Genomic DNA, 26,896 nt, shown 5'->3' on the forward strand with positions numbered 1-26,896 from the left:
ATGTTGTCTCTAAGGATATTATTGAGGACAATAATCATTCATAAGGGGGGAAGTGTTATATCCTTGGATATTGAGATGGGTCCTAGTAGCATTGATTATAAAGAAATGCCCTAACACAAAAACACAAATACAATCGTATGACAAAGCACAAACTGATAAGAGAACACAATTAGGCTTAGGGTAACTTATAGACAATGACCACATAATAATTTGAAGTGAATGACTATTGAATATACAATGCTCAATGTAGTAAACACATTATGCAATGAATGAATATTGAACCTTGTACTATTGCGTCTTAAGGACCAAGGTAGAGATAATGAGTTGGAGAGAGTGTCGTACTCCAACGGATCCCGAATCGCAGCAATGTAGCCTCCAATGATGTTTGGTAGCAGCAAACGCAGTACTGTGGCAGTTGGATTAGTGCCATATAGATAGAGGAGATAGAGTGAGTAAACACAAAGTCTAAAGCATGGAGACAGCTTGGGCAGCAGCTAGGGAGACAGAACACAACTTGCAGGGAGTGGTGAAGTGTCATGTGGCAGCAAGCAATAAAAACATAGCCTGAGACAGGTTGCCAATAGCAGACGATAGCTCTAGGTCAGCAAACACAACCTCTACTTTGTAAGAATTTGCAATTCTATGAGGTAGTGTCTAATATTTTAATTAGTTGGTTTGTATTGTGAACGCAACTACATTAATAAGTTTTGTCACTACTTCTAGAGTTAGCTAACTTGAGTTAAGGTAGGGGTTTGGTCTACTTGGGACCTAAGGTAGTACTTTCACTCACTTTCAGTTTAGCAAGTATAATCAATGGTGTTCAACTCCTAGTGTACTCTCTTTTTTTTCCCCCCCCAATGGGTTGTGTATATTAATTACTAAAAAAAGTATAAGACAACAAGATTACAAAGTAAGGGTGGCTCTAGGCCGTCATACATAAACCAGTTACAATTGATTCAATAGACACAAAAGGACGAGTGTGAAAGAGATCCCACGACTCAATCAACACATAGAATCAAGAGTGTTGACGAGATTTGGTTGCATGGGCTTGGGCCGTTTCTACTAGTGTCTCCAGTACATTGTCCTCAAAGAATTCTCTTAGTGCTGCAAAAGGATTGGGCCTTTGAGGATCAGCCCATGAGGAGGAAGGTCCATTTATAGGGTGGGAGGCAAAACGTGGGTACTTGCGATCCCGCGGAGTGATCACGCACCCATCAACATCAAAAGGGAGTAGGGTTAGTGGATCACGTGCAAGTTGTTGTCATTCTAGCTCTTTGTAGGGCTATGGATCCTTAGGAGTAGTAGAAACTGAAGCAATCAATGCATCTCGGCAATGCGAATAAGTATGCAGAATGCCGAGTGATGAAGAGGGGCCTGTAGATACTGCAGACATGGAGGCCTCATTGGCTTTTCCTTTGGTGTGGTGGGTTTCCGTCCATCCCTGTGTGCCTCGATCTGAGGAAGGAGGTGGTGGTTTGGATTTAGACTCTGGTTGGGCTCAATAATCCATTTCTCAATAAGAGGAGGTATATGTTTTGCTCTTTATCCATAGGATGGTCTACCAAGATAGTCTTTCTATCTAGATATTCTTCCAAGAAATGACCTAGTTTACCATAGTAGAAACAATTTCCAACAAAAGTACCCCACTAAAGGCAAAATCGAAGAGACTATATACCATTGCAATTGAGGTGCAACTAGATGGGCCTCTTTCTGGCTATATTCTAGAGTATGCATAACTTGTTTCTGTTGGCTGCCTTCAAACTAGGGGGCACCAACACATGACCTAGTGCAGCCATAGAATCCGTGAGGAGAGCCAATAAATAGCTTGGCAATGCTCCGCTTCCACCCATATCATGAAGGGAGTGAGCCCGGAGTGGAAGCAAGAGCTATGGTGGAAGGAGCTAGAGCAAGAGAGAGAGAAATAAAATGTGGGAACTCCAATAGTCACAATGTGTGACTGGGCTTTCATTTATTCAAATGTCACTAAAATAATAAAGAATAAAGTGACAGTGATGGTGCATGCCACGTGCAGTGTACAGGTGTGTGGGTACTTTCAGTATAGTGATATACAGGCAGCTAGGTACATGCGCCTTTATCTCCAATCGCCTCCTACTTGAAGGTGAATGTGTCCCTAGTGAGAAGAGAATAAGATGAGAATAAGTACAATAGGATGAGAAAAGACATCATCTCATCCAATGCCCATCATCTTCCTAAGGAAGACAAAAACTGAGAGACTTTTCGTGAGCAAATTTGTAGGATTCTGGTTAGTTGAGATCTTGACAAGGTCAACAGACCTGTCCTCAACGACCTCTCTAATGAAGTGGCAATGCACCTCAATGTGTTTCGTCTTCTCATGGAAGACCAGATTATTTGCTAATTGGATAGCACTGATAGAATCCAAATGCTATGTAGGGACCACATTAGTAATACCAAGGTTTGCCACCAGACGGCCTAACCAAAGAGCCTCCTTATACACCTCAGTAGTTATAACATACTCGGCTTGGATAGTACAGAAGGCGATGCATTTCTGTACCTTGAACATCCAAGAAGCAACACCTCCAGCAAAGGTGAGGACATAGCCAGAGGTGGACTTCCTACTCCTTGCATGTCCTGTGTGAGAGATGAGAGGATACACAGAGATCAAAGCTCAGTTGAGAGTATAGTTGATAGTGAAGAGAGTGTAAGAATGAAGACATGACTCCCAATGCAATAATCAAAAGACAGTCATATGCAAGTAAAAATTACAATACTTAAACCTTAGGGTTGCTAATGTGTGTTCACACCCGAAAGGTGTAAAACACGATCAATGCCCAAATTGTATAACATAGGCACATAAAATAAAAGAGAATAAAATTGAGGAAAGACATATGAGCAGCAAGGATCCCCCCCTCTTTACATACGTAAGCTGTAGACTCTAATGAGTTGTTAATGAACCCTTGGCTGAGTAAAAAGGTATCAATTTTTGCATATGAGGCTTGGGGAGCTTGCTTCAAACCATACAAAGCCTTTTTTAGCTTGCATACCAAGTGTTCGGATCCTTGAAGTGCAAAACCAATGGGCTGCTATACATACACTTCTTAAAGTTCCCCATGTAAAAATGCAGTCTAAATATCAAGCTGGTGGTGCACAGTCCAACCATGATGGGCAGCCAAACCAACCATAGACCGAATGGTAGTCATGTGGGATGTAGGAGCAAATGTCTCCTCATAGTTAATGCCTTTCTTTTGTGCATATTCTTTGGCCACAAGCTTGGCTTTATACTTGTCAATGGATCCATCTGCATTCCTTTTGAGCTTATAGACCCACTTTGTACCAACGGCTTTCTTTCCAACATGCAAGGTCACTAAATCCCATGTTTGATTCTTTATGATAGAATCAAACTCTACTTGCATTTTTGTCATCCAATGCACAGTTTATTGTGCATCCTCAAAGCATTCAGGCTCCTCATCATCAAGTGCATGTGCTGCCATAACAAACTCCATTGTATTAGCACCATCATGTAGACAAGCTTGTCTTCTAGTACGACTAGCAATTGGAGCATCCAAATGAGTATCTTTCATAGTTTGGAAGTACCATCTAGGCATCTGTCTAGCTTCTTGATTGCATACAAGCTCTTGTTGAACCTTATATTCAGCATCTTGCTGAATATTGAAATCAGCCATAGGCTGATTATCTGCATTACTAAATGGAGCAGGTGGTTGAAGCTCCAGCTGTATCACCAAAAGAAAAGAAAGAGATGCGTGTCTAATTTTTTCCAGCTAACATCTGCTCAAGTGTCAACCATGCTTCTCGTAAAGAAGCTACAGACTGTATGTGCGGGATGATAGATTGCTAGACTGCCAATGAAAACAACTACAATGCTTGAGCATCCCATGTGTCCCAAGCCTTTCGTACTGCTAATCTTTGGGGAAGTGGCTAAGCTGGAGCGGGCTAAGCGGACCTTTGACCACATGCTCCTGGAAGAGGTGTAGCAGGAGCCACAACTCCAGGACAAACTTATTCACCACTAACATAATCCCAAAGATTCTTCCCAATTAGCACATTTTTCATCATAGAAGACCATAGAGAATAGTTGTTGCTATCCAACCTATCCTCCTTGGATACATTTGTGAATACATCACCTTGTCCTTGATTGGCCATGCTAAATGCCACTGATCAAAGAGTACAAGAGCAATACTTCAAGTTGGACCAACCTGGAAATCTGAGAATTTCTGGAAATTACAGCAAGCACCTTGCTGTAATTAGCAAATCCGATCACACTCTGTCAAAAACTGTCTGATGTGCGCACTATCTAATGCACAAACAGTGTTTAGTAGCACAAAAAATGCAAAAGCCCTGTAATTTGTTGTCCCAAAATGCAGAAATTCTGTACAGATTGACACTGATGTACATTTGCCAATGTTTGAGTTGGCTTCAAAAGCCCTAAATATTTGGCTCGAAATTCACAAAATCTCTGCAATAAATGTGTTTCAGATACGTGCACAAACAAAGTTATGCTGCCTGGTCACAAGCCCCTTGCAGTAGATCAAATCTGAATTAAAAAATTAATAAATTTCACTTTTTTACCTCTGATAGAGTCAGTGTAGAGTTGAGCCAGGCAGATGGACCTGGCTGACCTGGCGAAACAGATGGTGGCGCTGGCCGCTCAGCTACAGGACCAAGTGAAGTTGGCAAACTTGGCAGAGTTGCTGGAGCAGGTCGCAGGCAGCTGGAGGCTAGGGCGACACTGTCACGACTAAAGCTGGAGGCAATAACACAAAAATGGAGGAAGGGAAGCATAGTCAGACCAAGTGGAATAGGTGGGTGCAGTTAAATTGGCGGCGGTGCAGACTCAGGTGGCGGCACAGGTGATGCTAGCGATCACACGTGGCGCTTGGCAAGCGAGTTGGAGGTAGACTTACAGCTGGTGACAGCTCAAACTGGCAAACTGGTGGCTGTTGGAGTTGAAGACAGCTGGTGGCGGTGGAGTTGCTGACACTAGAGGTGGTGGCTTAGTTGGTGGTGCTGAAGTTTGCTCTGATACCAAATATTAGAGGTGAGAGGATGCATAGATATCAAAGCTCAAGTGAGAGTACATTTGACAATGAAGAGAGTGTAAGAATGATGACACGATTCCCAATACAATTATCAAAAGAGAGTCATAGGCAAGTACAAAGTACAAGTCTTAAACCTCAGGGTTGCTAATGTGTGTTCACACCTAAAAGGTGTGAAACACGATAAGTGTCCAAACTACGTAACATAGACACATAAAATAAAAGAGAATAAAACTAGGGGAAAAACCTCTCGTAAGGAGAGTGAAAAGTGCCGCAGTGTCCTACCGAGGATCACTAATACTCCTTTGTGATCATAGTTGTAGATGTGAGTCAAACCCAATATCTTGCATAATGAAAGTCAGTGTATCCCATGACTCCTGTATCCTCGCTACCATAACATATGCACGTAGCTGTTGTGTCCTTCAAGTATCTCATGATACCCTTGATGGCATCCCAATGCCGTCTACTAGGTGTAACCATATAGCATGCAACTCCTCCCACTGCAAATGGTATCTCAGGACGAGTGGCGATCATGGCATACATCAAATTGCCCATGGCGGATGTATAAGGAATCTTGGCCATCTTGGCCTTCTGCTTATTAGACCGTAGATAATCGGCTTGACAAACCTTTACATGAGAAGGTAGAGAATAACCAATAGGCTTGCCATCCTGCATATGAAACAACTCAAGGACTTTCTAGATATACTCCTTTTGTGATAGATAAAGAAGCCCCTTAGAGAAATTGCACATGATGCGCATCCCAAGAATATGCGAGGCATGTCCCATGTCCTTCATCTCAAAGCTCTTTTTGAGCTAAGTTTGCAAGGCATCCAACTTATCATGAGCTCTCCTAGTAATAAGCATATCGTCCATATAGAGTATCAAAATCATGAGGCTGCTATTCAGGAGCCTTTTTCTTGTATAAATACGAACCCATAGCACTATGGTTATATCCCTGTGAATGCATAAAAGCATCAAACCTGTGATACCATTCCCTAGCTACCTACTTAAGGCCATAAAGACTCTTTCTCAGCTTGCACTAGGTGTTTCCTACCTTTTTTTTCAAAGCCCTTAAGGCTATTGCATATATTGAAGTCAACTTCATATTCTTGCTTAAAACCCTTAGCTACCAATTTGGCTTTATAAACGGACTGGAGGGTGTCCAGGGATACTTTTTAGCTTGTATATCCACTTGTATGGCAATGCCTTTTTGGTACTAGGCAAATGAACCAAATCCCACGTATGAATAGTTTGTAAGGAGTGAAACTCCAACCACATAGTCCTGTCCCATTGAGTGACTATCATCTGTGTATGGCCTCATCATAAGAGAGAGGCTCATGTGCATTTGTCACCATATGTGGACCTATGCAAACAAAGTCATTGGGTGGATGCTATTATTTCATTACCTTCATTGATGACTTCACTTGCTTTTGTTGGGTCTATTCCTTGGTGAAAAATTATATGATGAATTTTTGGCTTTTATTGCACTTGTGGAAAATCAATTTGGCTGTCAGGTTAAGACTCTTTGTTTGGACCGAGGGGGGGGGATACATGTCTTCCTTGCTGAATAATTTTTTGAAATAGAAAGACATTGTCCATCAGTATACAACTGCACATACTCCATATCAGAAAGAAAGAATCAGTCACTCATGGAGATGGCGATGGATTACTTTATGCCAAGGGGGGACTACTACAATTACATGCTTACAATGATTCAAATTGGGCTAGTGATTTTGATTCACATCACTCTACGAGTGGAAATGGTTTCTTTCTTAACTCATCTTGCATCTCTTGGCTTAGTAAGAAATAATTCACCGTTGCCACATCATCTTGTGAAGTTGAATACAAGGCAACTTTCACTACCATAGTTGAATATATATAGATGAGATGTTTATTGGCTGATCTTGATGTATCTGTCACGGAGCCTAATCCTTTGTTTACTGACAGTCAGGGTGCCATTGCAGTGGCATGGAACCCAGTCTTTCATGAATGTAGAAAACACATAGAGATTGACTATCACTTTGTCAAAGGCTACATGCAAGAGATATCAACCTTGTCTACTATCTTACCACCAATAATGTGGCAGACATCTTCACCAAAGCTCTTCCTTGTGACCAATTTGAAGCATTCCACAATGCTATCAATTTGATCTCCTTTGGTGGATGATCCTTGTATGTTGATCACTCTTTACTCCAGGAGGGTTTGTTGGGTTTGACTCACGCCTACGCTCATAGAGGAGTATCGGTGATTCAATAGAACACTGGGGTACTTTTAACCCTCGTTATGAGAGGTTTTTTCCCCTAGTTTTATTCTTCTTTTTTTAATGTGCTTATATTACACAGTTTGGGTACTTATCTTATTTTATACCTTTCGAGTGTGAACACACGTTGACAACCCTAAGGTTTAAGGGTTGTACTTTGTACTTGCACATTACACTCTTTTCAATATTGCATTGGGAGTCATGACTTCACTCTCACACTCTCTTCACTGTTAACTGTACTCTCAGTTGAGTCTCGATCTTTGTGCTTGCTCTCACGGGCTTTATAGTTGAGAAGTGAGTTTGATGTCCAATCCCTTATATTTGTAGATATAGCTTGTATCATATCTCGTTTTCAGGTTGGATCCTAGGGGGGTGTTTCACTAAATCTGCCTCGATTAAGAGAGGATAAGGTTTCAATTAAAACCTTAATTTTAATTAGTTAGTTTGAAACTATGAGAGTGGAGGTAGGATCGAAGCTCAGCACACAAAATAGTAGATAGTAGAGAGTGAAGCACGACACCCAATGCAATAGTCTGAAAGAGTGTAAATTGAAAGTACAAGGTACAACCCTTAAACCTTAGGGTTGTAGGGGGGTGTTCACACCCGAACACGGTAAGTGCCCATAAGTGTGTGTCATAAGCACATACGAAATAATACCATAAGTCTAGGGGAAAAAACCTCTCCTAACAAGAGTAAAAAGTGTCCCAGTGTCCTACTGATCACCGACACTCCGATGTGAGCGTAGGCGTAAGTGAGGCGCGAGTGAAATACCCAACAAACCCCCCTAGAGTGAAGAGTGATGAAGTGTACAAGGATCATCCACCACCAAAGGAGATCAAATTTAAAGCATGGTGAAATGCTTCAAATTTCTCACGAGGAAGAGCTTTGGTAAAGATGTTTGCCACATTACTGGTGGTAGGACAATAGACGAGGTTGATATCACTTGCATGTAGCCTCTCTTTGACAAAGTGATAATGTATCTCAATGTGTTTTGTGCGTGCATGAAACACTGGGTTCCGTGCCACTGCAATGGCACTCTGACTGTCAGTGAACAAAGGAGTAGGCTCTGTACAAATACATCTAGATGAGCAAGCAAGCGTCTAATCCATACGCATTCAACTGTGGTAGTGAAAGCTGCCTTGTATTCAGCTTCACATGACGATGTGGCAACAGTGGACTGTTTCTTGCTAAGCTAAGATATGCAAGACGAGCCAAGAGAGAAACAATTGCCACTCGTAGAGTGACGTGAATCATAATCACCAGCCCAATTAGAATCACTGTAAGCATGTAACAGTGGTCCCCCCTTGGCATAAAGCAATCCAAGAGATCTAGTACCCTGTAAGTAACGAAAGACACCCTTAACAGCTTGCCAATGTGACATGCGTGGCTGATGCATATATCTGCTCAGGGCTGAAACTGCAAACTGTATGTCTGGCCTAGTGTTGCATAAGTAAATAAGACATCCAATTGCTGGAGCATACGTGTGTATATCAAACAAATCACTATCATCATGTAATGACAGTTTAAGTCCAGGTTCCATTGGTGTACAAATTGGCTTGCAATCCTGTAAGCCAAACTTCTCAAGAAGTTTACCAATGTATCTTGACTGTGATAACCCAATATCTCTAGCATCATGTATGAACTGAATGCCCAAGTAATAATGCAAAGACCCCAAGTCTGACATGCCAAAAGTTTGCTGCAAATTTTGTTTAAATGCTGAAATCTAATCAGCATGTGTCCTTGTAACCAAGAGATCATCAACATAAAGACAAATGATCAGCATGGATCCCCCCTCTTTACATACGTAAAGGATAAACTCAGATGAGCTGTTTATGAATCCTTGGCTAAGCCAGAAAGCATCTATCTTTGCATACCAAGCTCTAGGAGCTTGTTTCAAACCATACAAAGCTTTTTTCAGCTTGCATACCAAGTGTTCCAAGCCCTCAACTGCAAAACCAATGGGCTGCTGTACATATACTTCCTCATGAAGTTCCCCATGTAAAAATGCAGTTTTAATATCCAACTGATGCACAGTCCATCCATAATGAGCAGCCAAAGCAACCATAAACCTGATGGTCGTCATACGGAAGGTAGGAGCAAATGTCTCCTCATAGTCAATGCCTTTTTTCTGTGCATAGCCTTTAGCTACAAGCCTTGCCTTGTATTTGTCAATGGATCCATCTGCATTCCGTTTCAGCTTGTAGACCCATTTTGTTCGAATGGCTTTCTTCCCAAATGGCAAAGACACCAAATCCCATGTTTGTTTCTTAGTGATAGAATCCAATTCAGCTTTCATTGCTGCCATCCAATGCACACTCTGTTGTGCATGTTCAAAACATTCAGGCTCCTCATCATGGAAGGTGCTTGCTGCCATAATGAACTCCATGGTATGTGCAGTATCATGCATACGAGCTTGCCTTCTAGTACGACCAGCCATGGGTGCATCTAAATGACTATCTTTCATAGTCTGTAAATACCATCTAGGCATTTGTCTTGCCTCTTGATTGTGCATAACTTCTTGCTGAATTTCAGTTTCAGCACTTTGCTGAATATTCAGATGAGCCAATGGCTAATTTTCTGCATTTTCCAAAGGAGTAGCTGGCTGAACATTGAGTTCACTTGCTGAAACTCTAGCTGAATCACCAAATGTAATGGGCAGCAGCCCTTCAAATACATCACGGGCAGCCTGATATGTATCTAAACCAGCCAGGGACAATTTTGATTTTTCATCAAATAGTATATCCCTACTGACAAATACCTTTTTAGAAACAGGATCATAGAGTCTGTAGCCTTTGCTCTCACTGCTATATCCCATAAAAATGCATTTAACAGCCTTGTTATCCCACTTTTTCTTGAGTACCTTTGGAATATGTGCATATGCAAGGCACCCAAAGGTACGAAAGTGTCCAACAGAAGGTTTCTTGCTGTTTCAAGCTTCAAAAGGTGTAATTTTCTTCAATGCTTTGGTGGGGCATCTGTTCAAAACATGGCAAGCACACATGACGGCTTCTATCCAGAAACTGTGAGGCAAGCTCTTTGCCTTCAGCATACATCTGGCCATCTCCATGAGTGACCGATTCTTTCTTTCTGCAACCCCATTCTGCTGTGGAGTATAAGCAGTAGTGTACTGATGGACAATGCCCTTCTGCTTCAAAAAAAAATTCAGCATAGAGGATATGTATTTCCCCCCTCGGTCCGAACGGAGAGTCTTAATTTTACAACCAGACTGGTTTTCAACAAGTGCAAGAAAAGCCAAGAATGCATCATACACTTCTGACTTTTTGACCAAAGAGTAGACCCAAAAAAATCAAGTAAAGTCATCAATAAAAGTCACAAAATAGTAACATCCTCCCAATGACTTTGTTTGCATAGGTCCACATACATCTGAATGCACTAACTGCAATCTAGTTGTTGCTCTAAAAGCAACATCACGGGGAAACGAAAAATGATGCATTTTCCCCAAAATACATCCTTCGCACAAGTCCCAAGGCAGAGAGCTGGCGATTGAGGCGGACGCTGGCTCACCAGCGGTGTTGACTTTGACGACGAGCAACACAGGGGCAGACAGGAAGCGTCCAACGCCTGAGGTCTAGGCGGTAGGAGCTGGAGGAGTAGTTGACGAGGCAGGCACTGGTAGGGTGACAGCTATTTGGCAAGTGGCGCAGCAGCCTGGTGGGTGTCAGTCTGGCGTGTACAAGAGACTGGTGTGGTGCAACAGACGAGGCCTGGCGGGTGCAAGACGAAGTGCTGCAAGACAGGGCGTTGGTCGAGCTACTGCAGTCGTGTCGAATCCGACGGGTAGAGTTGGATTGAGCGGGGAGCTCCCACAGGCTGAGCGGAGCTAAGCTGAATGGAACCTCGGCTGAACAAGCCAATGCTGCTCTGATACCAAGTGTGAGAGTGGAGGTAGGATCGAAGCTCAGCACACAAAACAGTAGACAGTAGAGAGTGAAGGACGACACCCAATGCAATAGTTTGAAAGAGTGTAAACTGAAAGTACAAGGTACAACCCTTAAACCTTAGGGTTGTAGGGGGGTTTTCACACCGAACACGGTAAGTGCCCGTAAGTGTGTGTCATAAGCATATACGAAATAATACCATAAGTCTGGGGGAAAAAACCCCTCCTACCGAGAGTAAAAAGTGCCCTAGTGTCCTACTGATCACCGACACTCCGATGTGAGCGTAGGCGTAAGTGAGGCGTGAGTGAAATACCCAACAGAAACCTTTAATCAAGGGATAGTTCAAATGCAATTTGGACATTTTTTATTTTGTTGAAATTTCTCCAAATTCCTCCAAATTTTGGGGGTGCCTATCTCCATCAACTTGAAGTCTCCTAGAACACATTGAAGACCACCTATGTGCCTTGCCTTCAAAATTAAGTGTAAAATGACCCACCAAGCATTGAGTACTTAGTGATGCTGTCACAAGCGATGGACATTGATTGCGATGTCCTCAACATTGATATTGAGGGGGGATTTTTATCCCGTTAAAATTTTTTAAAATGGAACATAACATTTAAAACTTTTTTGGAAAATTTAATGATTTGGTTGGAATTAGACACTAGCCATGCACATGCATGTGCTAAGAACTTTCCATCACATAAATATTAAATAACTGTGTGGGGTCCTTTGCTTGGATTTAAATCCAAAATGAGTTTATTTATTTTTATTTGATTCTCAATGAAGTTCTCTTTCAAGGGGGTTTGTAACCACTTTTTCATGGCTTTGGTGTTGAAGCCAAAAGCCATACCTGAATTTTAGGCCCCTAATCATGTGTACTATGTCTCTGAGCCACATTGGCTTTTGATTATTCTATAGGATGCTTGACAGCTTTTTGCAAAGGCAACTAGAATACAATTTTACCAGCATATTATTGTTTAATGATGATGCATACAAGATTGTTTGGAAGATAGGAAGGCAAATGCAATCCTACTTGGAAACTAATGTGAGTCGCTGGTTGCACCAGTGGCTTGTAGCCACAGATTGCTAAGGTTACACACTACACACCCTCTACCCCATTGGGGTGAATTTAGTATGAAAGGGTAATTCGAAGGTGGAAAGTCATATCTACCAAGTAGCCAAGACAAGATGATTGATATGCATTCACTCAATATACTGAGTTGCCAAGACAAGATGACTGGTATATAGTCATAAATAGATGTCTAGGGATGTTTATGCTAATATGTAGCTACAGAAATGTTTTATATATTATTTTCAAGAGTCTACACAGTTTTGCTATTTTGTATCCATATCTAGACAATGTTATTATCTACACAATATCCTACACTGAAATATTGAATTCATATTCCAGTGGGAGAATATTTTGTGCATGTTTATGGTTCACAGTAGTGTATTTGTCAGGCATCCTCAGCCAAGTGGTTGCATTGATTGAAAAGTTGTATTTTTCTCTCTGTGACATCATTTTTCAATAGTGCATGCTAAATAATTTTGTGGATAGACTGTATTGAACTGAAATTAAAATATATGGTAGAGGCCAGTCTAAAGTGGTGCTATGGACCATTTCAGACCAATTCAAATTTGCTAGCAGCACTTGAATATTGTACACCATTTGAAAGTTGGGTAGTAAGGGGTTACTCTATAGTAGTGTTATAGACACCTATTAAGATCGATCAGCATTGATAGTCAAAGCGAAAGGATAAAGTGCAAGAGATAGCACAAATGCAATGTAAATCAACACTGATAGGCAAAGCCAAAGGATAAAATGCAGGAACCAACGGAAGTACTCCAAGTGAGCTTTAAGATTCTTAGCCAATTGAAATTGCATTATGCGAAAGAACTAATTTCATATGCGCTGAGTAGTTTGGTGAGTGAAAAAAAACCTGAGTGACACACAATTATATATAGCTTCATGCATGCCTGATGTGACCCCCATACACAATTTATTTGACCACCTACTCAATACAAATTAGGCCCTAACCTGTGATATTGATTTTTACAAGTCGGTACAATAGAGTCAGACCTGATTTGTACGTGTAAAGACCCACCTTAGTGTGACTGCAATTTCTGTGATTTGCTAGGCCTTTGTATGAATCCGAATGCTCCTATCCTGGCCAATGGAAACTTTGATCCCAAATATATAGTGGTGCTATGGTATTTATCCATCTGATTGGCCTTTGCCACTACTGTGGTGTTCTGATCTGGTCTTATTGTGATAACAAGTGGTCCTTCAGGCCCTTAAAGGTAATTACTGTAGTCAAACTGATCAAGAATGGTCCATACCAAGGCTCATACCATGGAATAGTCTCTTGCATTGGTGGTATTGAACCATAGGGTGAACTTTTCAACATAACGAATCAACCAGGCTGTTTCAGAACATTAAAACCTTGTGGAAGGTTGTTAAGATTGTTCTTGAAGAGGTGTTTGTGTGTCTTCCTTCTATTTGCATGGAAGTAGCTCACAGTACGATGCAATGTGAATTTCCACTCTTTAAATGTTTCTGTAACTTCGGAAGGGTTGGGGCTCTAACACAATATTTTGGCTGGTATTTTGCATATATGAACCAGGAGCTGTGATTGTCTCTACACCACAAGATATTGCACTAATAGATGCTCGACGGGGTGCAAACATGTTTGAAAAAGTTCGAGTTCCTGTGAGTTTATTCTCCCCTTTGTGCTATATCAGGGGGTTTCATATGACTTCTATTACCCCGAGGAAGTGTTAACGTATGTATCCTTTGCAAGATTATTGGTTTGATAGAGAACATGAGCTGCTTCAAATGCCCTCACTGTGGAGCACAATCAAACATTTTTGGTTGTGGTGGAGCACGTGATACAGCAAAAGAGATGAATATAGATCTGATAGGAGAGGTATGTTTTGTGCCATTCTAAGTTTATCGAATGGTTGGAAATCACAATCATTATTTGTTTTGCTTCTCTCACTAAATAAGTTAGCCATGATTTCAAAAGAATGAATTTGACCTTTTGCTTAAACTTAGTTGCAAGCAATATATTATTGGTTGAACTTATTCAGCATTATTGTGAGAAATGACTGTAAATAACTTAATCCACAGGTACAAACACCTTGAGCTGAACAAGCAAGGTTATATTAATTGAACCCTTGTCACCACCAGTCAAGATGCAGTGGCACATGTTGTGCTTAATGGCAAAGCGATAAAAGAGATTGCTTTATCTCGTTCTCTTCATCAAGATGCCCCCTTAGTCCTTTATTGTTTGCATTGGTCACTCACTCCATGCTTTCTTTGCTGGATCGGTTGGCGAAGGATGGGGAGATGGTTGGTGTATCTCTTCCTAGTGGTTCTCAACTTTTCGGTCAATCTTTGGCAAATGATTCCTTTATGTTTCCAAAGGCTGATCAGACTAATGTCAATCAAGCAATGGAAATTTGAAGTTTGTTTGGTTTGGCCTCAGGCCTTCATATTAAAGCTCAAAAATCAACATTGACTCTTGTATGGAGATAGATTTGCAAGAATTAGGCTAGGAAGGAGCTGTTGTTTCCCAAGGAGATACTATGTGGCACTTGGAATATCCCATTGGTGTTGAAGTCCCTCCCTGAGCACTACTTGATTGGATGTCCTACAAAATTCACAAGAAGTTTATGTATTGGAAATCTCAGGGTTGGCCTCTTCATGTGCAGTGCGGCTCAAAGTGCCGCAATCTATCATGATGAGTATGGTCTCTTATTTCCTACCCTTGCTTCCTTGGGCCAAGAAGTCTTTCTTGGAATCAGTGCAGCCTATCTGTTTTATGTTATGGAAAAAGAAAGGCAATCATTTGGGTTAGGTGTGGATATCTTAGCAACATATTACTACTCCAAACAGTTGGGAGGAGCATCTTTATTGGATGTTAATCTTCCACATGATAGCTCTAAGAATAGCACTTTTGCAAGCCCTTTGTGTGTAGAGTCATCCTTGGACTAATGTTACAAAGTTCTTTATCAAGGAGACAAGTATCTCCCATGGTCAAACAGTCAAACAAGTATCCAAGCATCTTGGTGGCATGTTGAATTCTACAAGGCCTCTCAAATTGTTGCAATCATTTCTTTTGACTCATTTGATTGCCTCTTGGCAAGGGATACTTTGCTTTATAGTTTGGTGTTCTCCTCATCTCCGAACATAGGCTAATTCATTACAGGCAAAAGTGTTGTCCGCAACTAGGCTACTTCATTGGCCAGATAAAGATTTGCAACAGGATAAATCTAATCAGCTGGCTTGCTTGGGGCTGCAATCTATACACAGTGCTGTCATTCTTGGGTATTTCCATCTTCATTTTTTCCAATGCATACGCTAGCACTTTCGGGTGCCTAGAGGTTATAATCAGATCTAGTCCACCCTGCAAGACCAGCTTCAGCAGTATAATGCATTAATTGCTTTTTGGCCTGGTTCACCTTGGGAGGATTGGATGTTTGTGAAATCGGATGATTTTCAGAAAAGGACAACTAATCAGATCTACTGTAAGATGGTATAGGACAAGCGATGGGTCACTAAGAAAGCAAATAAATTTTGGCGTACCCAAGATAGCAGAGAGAAGTGATGGAATAGATTTCTTCAATTGTGGAGGTCCAAGATTCCATATCAGGGGAAAGTTTTTGTGTGGAGGGTGCTTATCGGTGGTCTTCCTACTAGGAATGTCCTACATGCCAACAAGATCTCATGGGGCCATTGTATCTTTTGTACTACTTGTTGTGACGAGACACTTTTCTCTTTAAGACATATAGTCTTTAGAATCCTCTCTATTGATCTCTCTCTATATGTAGCAACAATAAATCCATCCCAAGGGTTGATTCTATGCTATTAAGAAACCATGCCATCATTGAATGTTTTTAAAAATCCCCATAGAAAATGTTAATTTATGTTTTAAATATTAGTGTTTGCAATAATTTTGGGCTAGCCACATAGACATTAAGCCTTGATAATAAGAGAATAATAACATATAAAAGAAATAATGTAAATAAGATAGATGTAATAGTAATCATAATTATAATAACTATAATAAAAATCTCTTAAGCTTTATAAAATCCTATATATGCTGAACCATGGTCTCAATACATGTCACCATGGATCAAATGCCAGCCTTGCCCTGTGGCAAGACAAATTTGGAGCTTTGTTTCCCGTGTGTGGACATCAGTGAGTCATCAGCAACGGACACCCATCCATTCTTGGGTCTTGGGCAAGATGCCTTCATTGTCTTCTTTGCACTCAGCTTATAGATGCCTTTTCCAATTTCTCCGATGGACAGCTTTTTGGCACATTTGGCATGTCCATAATGCCTTTATTTTCGATTTGGCCTTGAGTATCCGTGGTCATGTGGCCCATGTTCAAGGATTACTCTTATTGCAGATTTCTTCCATGGTTTCAGCAAATGTGGTCCTCCCTAATGTGGCTGCTCCTTGGCTCGATATTGCTCGCTCTACTCCAATTATGCAGCCGGCATGATATTTGTGTGTTATGTATACTTTCTGTTTTATATGGCCCGAAGGCCTGATGTAAATATCCCATACATTAATATACACTCATTCAGGAAAAAGTGCCTCTTCTATAGGCACATAAGTAGTTAGCTTACATCATCAGTGACCTCATGTCTTTTTCCAACTGTGTTATGTAGTTGTGCTTTACAAACTGGTTGAATGCAGGCAGATGCTTTCCACGTTTTGTGAAAGCTAGCTGCTATTCTATGGTCAAGCACGAGCCTAATTGTGTAAAGTGGAATAGGTTACTTTGCACCTCCAATTCAACATGTCCATTGAGGGGGACTGAGTGATTGTGTGGGAATTTACTCTTTTACATGTTCTGTGCGTGCTTCTGTCAGATAGCCTGCTGGGTAACTGAGATCTGATGTGGTGTTGGGACTCTAAATATTTAAAGGATCATTTAAAGTTCTAACTCTCACTGCTGTGATGCAACCATAGATTCTGGCTCATTTACGCAGATGTTCTTGATACTTTGTGAAACTTACTCTGTTTTGAATGGTCTAACATGAACTTAATGAAGTCGTGTTCTGTTTTGTTGCTATTCTGTTAGATGTTTGCAGATCCAATAGAATAATATCATCTACTTTACACACTTAGGATAGACTTTGTTATCTTCATAGTCTAGGATGAATATAATGAACATTTGTTCGCTATATGGACCACCATAACTTTGCAGAATGCTTGTTGGATTGTCTTTTACAGGTTCCATTGAACATACAAATTAGGGAAACGTCTGACCTTGGTAAGCCCATTGTTGTATCATGCCCAGGGAGTGAAGGAGCCAATGTCTATGAAAAGATTGCCAAGACAGTTCTTGCAAAGCTACAAAATGGGACTTCTGCAGAATCTTTGCAAATTGATGCATAACCTTAGACGCTTGCTACACATAAACAATTGTGTTAGCTCACTACCTGGAGGCTCGGATCGGAGGAGGTGGCATTATCCAAAGAAGTATAACTCCATACAGCAGCCTTTGTATACACTGTTAATCTGTTTGTTTCCTGAGGGTTGCAATCTAACCTGGAAAACTACCAGATGGTAGAAGGTTTAACATAATTAGAGGACTTACACATAAGAGTGACGAATCAAAATGAGGATAGGTTCAAAATTGGAGTTCCACATTGCCCAACAGTGATGGTTCAATATGCAACATATCGACACCCTAAAGGCATGAAGTTGGATCCTTCATTGGTTCAGTCTTATTCCCTAGATGCATGATTTTTGACCTATAGATGTATATTTTTTATGAAGTGTGAACAAATGATCCTTCTGAAAGTGCAGTCAGCTCATATCAGGGACCGGCAGTTAAGATCATAGAAATGTGAGACTGGCTATCATGGCAGAGATTGAAATTTGTTTGAAAGTGTACATCTAGTGATTCCAGGGAAATATCCTCAACTAACTGTAACAAAGTGTAGTTAAGGATGTAAGAGGTTGGTTTGAAACTTTATAAATGGCTGATTACATCTACTAGAGCCTATATGCTTCAGGTAGATGTCATGATCACATGAAGATGCTTCTTCTTGTTACATAAAATATGTCAACAGCTTTGTGTAATGCATGATCACATCAAGATATCCCACAATGATAGCTTTTTTCGAAGCATTTATACTCATAAATTTGGTGTGTGGAGGTTAGCATTGAACTAATGTCGCCAATATCTTTAATTTCTGCATGAATTCAAGTGGAGATGACGATAATACCCTGCAGGCACGACACCTATGTGCTGGAGAGCTCAGGCCTTGCAATATCGCCACATGGTTAGCTTCACCAAAATGAGCTACCACTAGTCTAGGGGTCTAGTGGTAGCCCGTGGAGATGGATGACTCCTACCAGATAGGCATGACACTCCTTATGCAAGAACCCGTCAAGATGAGGCATTTTATCGAATGAGGGTTATGGCGATCCTTTCTCAAGTCTTGAGTTACCTAGGTCCCTAAACAGGGCACTTGGTGCCTATTCCCACTAGTGTAATGCTAGTCTCCCCAAAGCTATCGACTGAAGGGAGTGGAAATAAGCATTATAGTCTTATGAAATTGAGGGCTTAAGGGTTTGGCCTTGTGATAGCAGCACTTTGTGCAACTTGGTTGTGCATATCCAACTCACCAAACAAAACAAGACATGAATTTAAGTAAAGAGAGACTCCCCACCATTGTGTCGTGTTGCTGCCTCCCCCCCCCCCCCCTCCCCCCCGGGCCCTGTGGCCGCTTGCCCGCCCTGCGCTCGCCGCCTGCCCTGCAGTAGCTTGCCTTGCGCCCCCACCCCACCCGCCCACTGTCCCCCCCCCTTCCCGGGCACTCCCCCACCTTGAGGCCCGTCGGCCAGGCGGTCACACCACCGTTTTGAAAACAACAATTTCCCCTCCCCCCTGCCTCGTCGGTAGCACAACAGCGTGATAGGTAGGTTCCCAGTTGGGACACGCAATGGAAACCCCTGGTCAGACGCCGGCGTATTCTGCGAGTGCCCCCCAATCAAACACCTTGCACATCATCCTCTCTGAGGAACAGCTCTTAGCCTTTCGTGTGCCACAAAGATGGAGTTGAAAGAAACAACAATCTTTGGTCAGGTCGTTGGACACTCCCCATCGAGGAACCAGCTGCAGGATTGGCTCCACTCCATGCTACGCATTGGTACAACGCAGATTGTGGAGGCAATCCTCATGGGCCAAGGGATCTTTATGGTTCGACTCACCTCTACGGACGTAGCTCGTGAGTTAATGGAGAGCTCACCTTATGCCTCCACGAAGGGGGTCATTTACATGGTTCCCTGGTATAGCGGTTTCATTGGAGACATTTGTGCTCCACAATTAATTTCTCAGACATCCAGTCACCTTACTTTTCCCCAGACTAGCAGTAGAGTACCGCCAGTTAGTGGAGGACTTTGGACGGCTCTTCGGCACAGTTCTTCCTACCTCTTTCGCAGATGCAGTGACAGCTGCAGGAGTCCCAAAGGTACAAGCGGCAGTGAAAGACACAGAGTATATTCGTGTTCCTAGAGATTGAGGCAGGAGGTCACTCCTTTAGGCTGCAGGTCATCTTGATTGGGCAACGAGGGCAGTGTCTATGCTGCCATGACTTTGGGCATCATGCAACAGTTTGCACATGTTTTGAAGCCAAGGCGACTTCGCCGACAGGCCTGCAGGTGGACGCTGACGGCTTCACACGGGTCCAAAGATGATAGAGAGGGAGACGACGGGGGGGCTACGGCCGGCTCCTCAGACCCAGTCTCCTTAAAGTCTCCTTAACAAGGATCAAGAGAGCGAGCGGCCCCCCCTTGGCAGAGCACTCCACAGCTACCCCTGCCCGCCCCACGTAGCAAGATTGCAATCCCCCACATCCACTACCCCTGCCACAGACTACCTCACCTGAGATCCCACAGCCCCCCCCATCCACCCCTCCACCCCCTCCCACCTCCCATGGATCCCCCACTAACCTTTGGCCCACAACCCCCCCTTCCAAGTCCACTAGCCCTTTCCCACACTCGCCATGCGTCTCTGACCACCCCACCATTCCTCGATCCTCTTCCCCCCTACCACCTCCCCTACCGAGCACTCCCCCTAATCTGCACTCGTCGGTACAAGTGATCCCCCCCAGACCCACCCCGTCCCCTCCCAGAGAAGGTGATGAGCCACACACGTCCACATCCTCCTTGCACCAGCAGTCCTATCCCCCCCCCCCCACACACACACACATAGCCAACAACTCATCTGCCCCTGTCGCCCGTCACACCTCAAGAGGCGTAGTTGTTACCATAGGAGTTTTTCTGCAATGGCCCGTGGTCTTACCTGAGAGTTGCAGAGCGCGGAGAGTTTCCATTACCTCTAGAGGTAGGGATCTTCGTGGTGCATAAGTCAAGGAGGGGCAAGATCCATCTACTAGCACCACCAGATGGACCAAACTACACCTTTTTCCTTTAGTCCTCTCATTCAAGGGATTGGACGATGACACAGATAGAGGAGGTGAAGAGTCAGGTGGCGGACATCTCCCAGTGGATGAGAGAAGGACTAGCTTTGTTTGCACAGTAGTGGCCAGGTTGCATGATGGGCATTAATTGGTGGGCTGGTGTCGAGGTCCCACATGAGCATTATCTTTTGTGCCCCTCTACAATGGAGAGCTCTGACGGACGTGATCGAGTGGCCCCTGGCACAGGTGCCCCGTTTCTACCAATGTATAGAGTCACAACTCTCAGCTTGGTTGATAGATGCATTGGTAGTATCACCTAAAGCATCTATCACCCCCATGGTTTACCGTCCGAGAGCCACAATGGGGGATTGGAGTTTGCCGTCCAGGCCTGCGGCAAAGTGTACTTGTATGCCCCATAGTTCTTCCTCATGAGCAGCTTCCACACCGAACAGATGTCTATTCGGTCAGTCACAAGTTTCCACATGAGCTTGCACCTGGCATCCTGGAATGTGAATAGTCTCCACTACAGTGGGGCATATGGTTCCAAGAAGTTGATTGTTTGGCAGGAGTTGCATCTGGCCCTTGTGGGACGGATAGGCATCCTGCTTCTGCAAGAGCACAAGCTCACCCCCGCCCAGGCCCATCGGGTAGGGAAGGCTCTTCTAGGCAAGTCATACACCTAGGAATACGCCATCAGTGCACCTCTACTGGTCCGAGCCTTACCATCTGCGTATGGGATCATGGGGCGATTGTGGGAAGGAGGATTCTATGGGTCAGGTTGGATATTGGGAACTTGTGCATCGGAGTCCTCAATATCTATGCTCCCACTGAGGTTAGGGCACGCTACAAGTTCTTGGTGGAGATTGTAGTAAGACTCCCAGAGGTGGACTCCTGGATTGTTGGAGGAGACTTCAACAACCTGGAGGCCTTAGAGGACCAGCAAGGTAAAGGCAGAAACTACCAGGGCATTGTTGGGGAGGAGCAGGAGGCATGGGAGGTCTTCCTACTGGCAATAGGAGCTCGCGATGCTTGGAGAGACCCAGCGTTCCACAGGAGGGAAAGGTTGTTGGACTTCTTGTGGGGATACAGGCAGCTAGGCGGAGCCTTGCTAGAGCGGTTGGATAGGTTCTATGTGGGAGTGTGGGGATGCTCTCGCGAAGGTCAGATAGGGTAGTTGGTTGGCACCACTTTGTCGGATCCCTGACTCGATCTACAGGAGTGGAGGTGAAGGGGCAGATTGAGTAGATTTGGACTAGGGAGTGGAGCATGAGGGACCAGATCGCAAAGGAGATTGCAGAGGTCCTAGCCGCGTCGAGCAGTATCTGCCAGGAGGCAGCCCTACAAGCCAAGCAGCAGTGTTGGGAGGAGGAGAGAGCACTTCGGCGAGACCTAGCAACTACATAGGGATAACTAGGAGACGCCAACAGATTCCATCCTCCACGCATAGGAGCTGCGCGCACAATCAGCCATCGCCGGCCTAGAGGACAAGTGCTCGGAGTTTTCATTCCACACCTCAGCAGCCTTCTAGGCACGGAAGGGGGACACGATGTGCAGAGAGTTCTTTCAGGCACACCAACCATGTACCTCAGGAGAGAAAATATGCAGCCTTCCGGATTAGTATGGGAGGATTCACTCTAGCCCAGACGAGGTGATGGAGATTTTCACCAACTATTACAAACGCCTCTTCCAACAGGAGATAGCCTCAGCTAGAGGACAACATTGCAGACAGCAGGTCTAGGATCACATCCCATCCCTCGTTACAGAGGAGATGGGATGCTCCCTCCTAGCTCCCTTCACAGAGAAGGAACTAGAGGAGGCTTTCCACACATAGGACGGGCAAAAATGCTCGGAAGAGGATGGCCTCTCTGAGGCCTTCTTCACCACATATTGGAGGTGGTGAAGGACCCCTTACTGATGGCCTTCGAGGAGATTTTCACCTCAGGACAGATACCAGGGAGTCTTTCGGCATGCCTTATCAGTCTTCTCCCCAAAGGGGGAGACCAGTTGGTGCTTTCCCAGTGGAGACCGATCACCTTATTGTTAGTGGCCTATAAAGCACTGGCAAAGATGATTGGTAGGCGACTACGCCCCATGCTTCCAAACATCATTCATGACACACATACAAGCTTTGTCCAGGATAGGAGCATCCTAGACAATGTATTCACCTTCTTCGAGGTGACAAAGTGGGTTCAACACAGTGGGCAGACACTGGCCATACTACTCTTGAACTTCGAGAAAGCTTATGACAGGGTGGATTGGGATTTCCTAGAGGGCACCTTGGTGAGGTTGGGTTTCCCCCAGGCTTGGATCTGTCGTGGGGTCTCCGCACTTTATAGATCGGCCACTAGCAAGGTTCTCATAGGCGATAGGCAAGGGGAGGAGTTTCGGCTAGAGAGATCGGTCCAGCAGGGCTGCCCCTTGGTCCCGTACATGTTCATGCTCTTTGCAGAGGCGATGTCTTACTTCCTCAGGTCACGTGTGAGTGGATTATGCGGCCTCCGACTTCCAGTGAGAGAGGAGACTGAGTTGCTAGAATCAGAGTATGCAGATGATACATCACTCTACATAGAGGACGATGAGTTGATGCTAGAGAGAGCGAGGCTGGCTCCTGAGGTGTTCTATTCTGCAGGCGAGAGTAAAAATCAACTGGCGAAAGTCGGTTGGTTTTTTCACATACTCGGACTCTAACACAGAGTGGGGCGTCCACCTAGGATTTAGATGGGTGAGCAGAGGGTCCGTGACCTAGGGTTCCAAGTGGAACTTGACATCACTCCCGCCCAGTAGTTTCTTCCAATCCTCGATTCTATTCAAAGGAATCTGAACTACTGGAGCATGGCTACCCTCTCACTAGCAGGTCGGGCCCTAGTGGTTAACTGGGTCCTTCTAGCAACGGCCTAGTACATCGCCTCGTGTTGGTGCTTCTCATGTACGTAGTGCAGCTTCGCTGCCTAGTGCGGAATTTCCTTTGGTCCAAGTCAAACAGTTTCAGGGATTCCAAGGCTAAGGTGGTGTGGGCGACCATCATACGGCATCAGTCAGAGGGAGGGCTTGGGATCATAAACCCAGAGTATCAAAATATGGTCCTCTTGGGCAAGCCAATTGTCCATGGCCTCACACCAAGAGGGCAGACCTGGAATATCCTATTGGAGGAGGGTCTTCAGGATTGTAGACCAAGGCTTGGTGGTGAGTGGAGGCCTTGAGATGGATCTTCACATCAACCCAGATCACCACCCCCCCCCCGGGTCACCTTTCCTACGCAGCTTGCTCCGCATGTGGCAAGGCCTCCGTAAGGCCCTAATCCAAAGCCCCCCAAGTTGCCAGGAGGAGATAGACCGTCAGCCGGTGGTCTGGAACCCCCAAGTCAGAGATCGGGAAGAGGCACAGATTGGCGAGTGCCCCCACATCCAGTGGGCTGGTTGGGAGACCGGCTTGCCTCGTACCATCAAGACATGGCGGGAGGTGTACAGGATGGTGGACGAGGATGTGCTGCAGCGAGTATTAGGCTGCTAGAGAGAAGCGGAGTTGAGAAGGGAGATAGACGCAGCAATATCTCAGGAGTGGTTTGCTCCCCCGATATGAGAGCAGATAGAGCTCGAGGAGGTATGGGCCGCTAGGTTTTCACCAGCAGGCATCTCCCTACAGGTGGCAGGTAGAGTGGGCGACACTGCACATGGGACTTTCTTCACCGTAAAAGAGAGAGGGGGGGGTCTGGCTCTTGACAAAGGACAGCAGGATGAAGGGATAGTTGTCCTTTCATGGAGGAGGATTCGGGTGATTGGCCTACAGGGGAAGACATGGCAACTGGACCCTTTTGTCTTCTGGACGGAGCTCAGGGAGTGGTGCCTTTGGATTTGGGAGGGCAAGCCACTTGATGAGTTTGAGTGGGATCCGGGGGAGTGGCTATGGCCGGCCGTTGCGGTCACCAAGAAGCCACCGAGGTTCCTGGAGTACACTACCAGGATTGGTAGACATGTACTGATGCAAGAGGATATGGAGTGGGCGTCATCATGTAGCAGGCACTAGGAGGAGCACAGCATCATGAAGAGTGGCTATGGCCGGCCACTGCGGTCGCCAAGAAGCCACCAAGGTTCCTGGAGTACACCGCCAAGATTGGTAGACACGTACTGATGTAAGAGGACATGGATTGGGCTCCATCACGTAACAGGCATTAGGCGGAGCACAGCATCAGGGAGCTTTTTGGACTGTCCTTCTGGCGCCATCTATGGGATAGCTGGAGGCCGAGGGTATCGTATTTCTGATGGCTGGTGGTACATGGAGGCTTGGCAGTGGGAAGTTGGCTTGCCCCAATGCAGGAGGGAGGTTGTAGGTGCTACACACAACAGCCTTTGGATGCCCCAAAGCACTGCCTTTGGTCGTGTGAGTGGGGTGTAACTCGTGTGAAGAGGAGCATGCCGCATCCTTTGCCGTATAGCACCTAGCCTTTGATGTATCTCATGGAGAGCTTTCTGCGAAGAGAGACTTTCAGTACAGACGACCTTAGCAAAGCTCTGGACCTCCATCATCCACTCCCTCTGCGGCCGATGGGATCAGGTGCAGGGCAAATCCAAGGCTCGTCAGGAGTTGCAATGGCATTTCATGTGCACTTGGGGCGGCCAAGTTGTGTTTTTCGTGATGCAAGCAGGATGCCCCATATGGGGATATATACCCCCCCCCCCCCCCTCCATGGCTTCTTACCCCCATCCCTCCCAAATCGCCTTGAGAGGCTTGTATACATGATGTATTTGTGACTTTCATCAGCTCCAGCTAGTCTGTTGAGCATGAGCACTCCGTTGTAATCAGTTTTTTTGAGTAATATAATTAGCCACATTATATTATTAAGTAAAGATTCAAACTTTTGGTAATGTAACTATGTTTCTAAATGGGAAAAAACTGTTTATTTCCCTTTTTGCTTGAAAGAGTGTTTGGAGTACCTTGATTTTGCTTGCTTGCTTTTGCTTGTCTATGGATGCTTGTTTTGTGTTTTAAGTACTTTTCAGTTCATATTTACTGGACATTGCATTGTGATCTAACCAATATAGTGGAATTATTGGCATTATTCGTGTACTATCAACATTTGTTCATATATGATCAAGTAGAGGCTTGTTTTGTGGTATTTGTTGTCTTTTGTTTAGTTTTTTAAATTAATTGTTACATATGATATGTGAAGTTTTCCATGATTTGTTTGGTGGGTTGTAGCATATTAATATTGAAGTCTCCAAGAGAATGAAAGTCAATTTATTTAGTGTGTATTTTGTTTTTTATTTTGTGTAGAAAAGTTTGGTATGTCGCTATTATATGTATTGTTTCACTATTTTGTTGGATATGTTGGCTTGTGATTGTTTCATAATCATATGATGGTGATTTTTTTGCACTTGAGTATTTTAATTATAGAGAAGTATGGTATTGTTTCTAGTTGGTTTATATAGCTTTAGATTTTGTTTATAGTAGATATAGCATAATGTCATTAATGTGTCTTCTAGTTATAGTTAAGTAGTTTGTGTTCTAGATTCAATATGTTAAAGATGTTTTTCTTTTTTTTTTCCTACAATTCCCTTGTATTGCATGTTATTGTTGCCGCTATGTTTTGTATAGTATTGGTTTTGGTTAATGACATTTAGGTCTAGTTGCATGTTGTCTTTTGGTAAAGGTGATAATAAATATGTCATTAACCAACATGTTTTGTATAGTATTGGTTAATGACATTTAGGTCTAGTTGCATGTTGTCTTTTGGTAAAGGTGATAATAAATATAGGTCTTTCATGGTACAAAGTCTTGATAATGTGGTGTATGTTAGTTCGTGTTTGCGAAGTCCTTATGACGAGGTATTGTTTGTGTAAAAAAGAATTTTGTATTGGAAATTGGATTCTTGTAATTTTATGTAGTATAGGTGTTCCTTTCCACATTTCAATAATGTCAGTGTTGGGGTCTATGTTTTGTTTATGAGTTTCTTGTAAATATTTTGGTTTATATTTTTGACTAAAAATATAAATCCATATTCAGTGTAGTTGTTACAGGTGGTGGTAGTTTTCAATTAGCCAGACACTTCATTCATGAGCCCATTGCTAGTGTTATTGGGGTTTTTAGATCACACAATTGCAACGTTTTTTATTGCTTATAAGTAGTACACAAAGATTTTTTTAAAGGTATATAGTTGAGCATGCCAATGTTTTGTATTCTTTTGGTAATATAAAACAAGTTGGTATTATAATGGTGGGTGAAGGTTGTTTGACACACCAGTTGTTTATTATTTATATA

The 26,896-nt window shown here is 43.6% G+C and overlaps 1 protein-coding gene across 1 annotated transcript in view; it reads left to right on the forward strand.

Moving 5' to 3' along the window:
* INDH (INDH1(iron-sulfur protein required for NADH dehydrogenase)) overlaps positions 1-18,336 on the forward strand; it is a 128,021-nt gene extending 109,685 nt beyond the window's left edge. Inside the window, exons 6-8 of the mRNA XM_087662663.1 lie at positions 13,817-13,902; positions 13,994-14,119; positions 17,442-18,336. Coding sequence (XP_087518789.1) covers positions 13,817-13,902; positions 13,994-14,119; positions 17,442-17,606 — 377 coding nt within the window. The 3' untranslated portion in view covers positions 17,607-18,336. The remainder of the gene's footprint in view (positions 1-13,816; positions 13,903-13,993; positions 14,120-17,441) is intronic.
* Positions 18,337-26,896: the final 8,560 nt, after the last annotated feature.

Source organism: Lygodium microphyllum, chromosome 22 (assembly GCF_053477565.2).
Source record: "Lygodium microphyllum isolate KBCC chromosome 22, Lygodium_microphyllum_v1.1.10, whole genome shotgun sequence".
Lineage (NCBI taxonomy): Eukaryota > Viridiplantae > Streptophyta > Polypodiopsida > Schizaeales > Lygodiaceae > Lygodium > Lygodium microphyllum.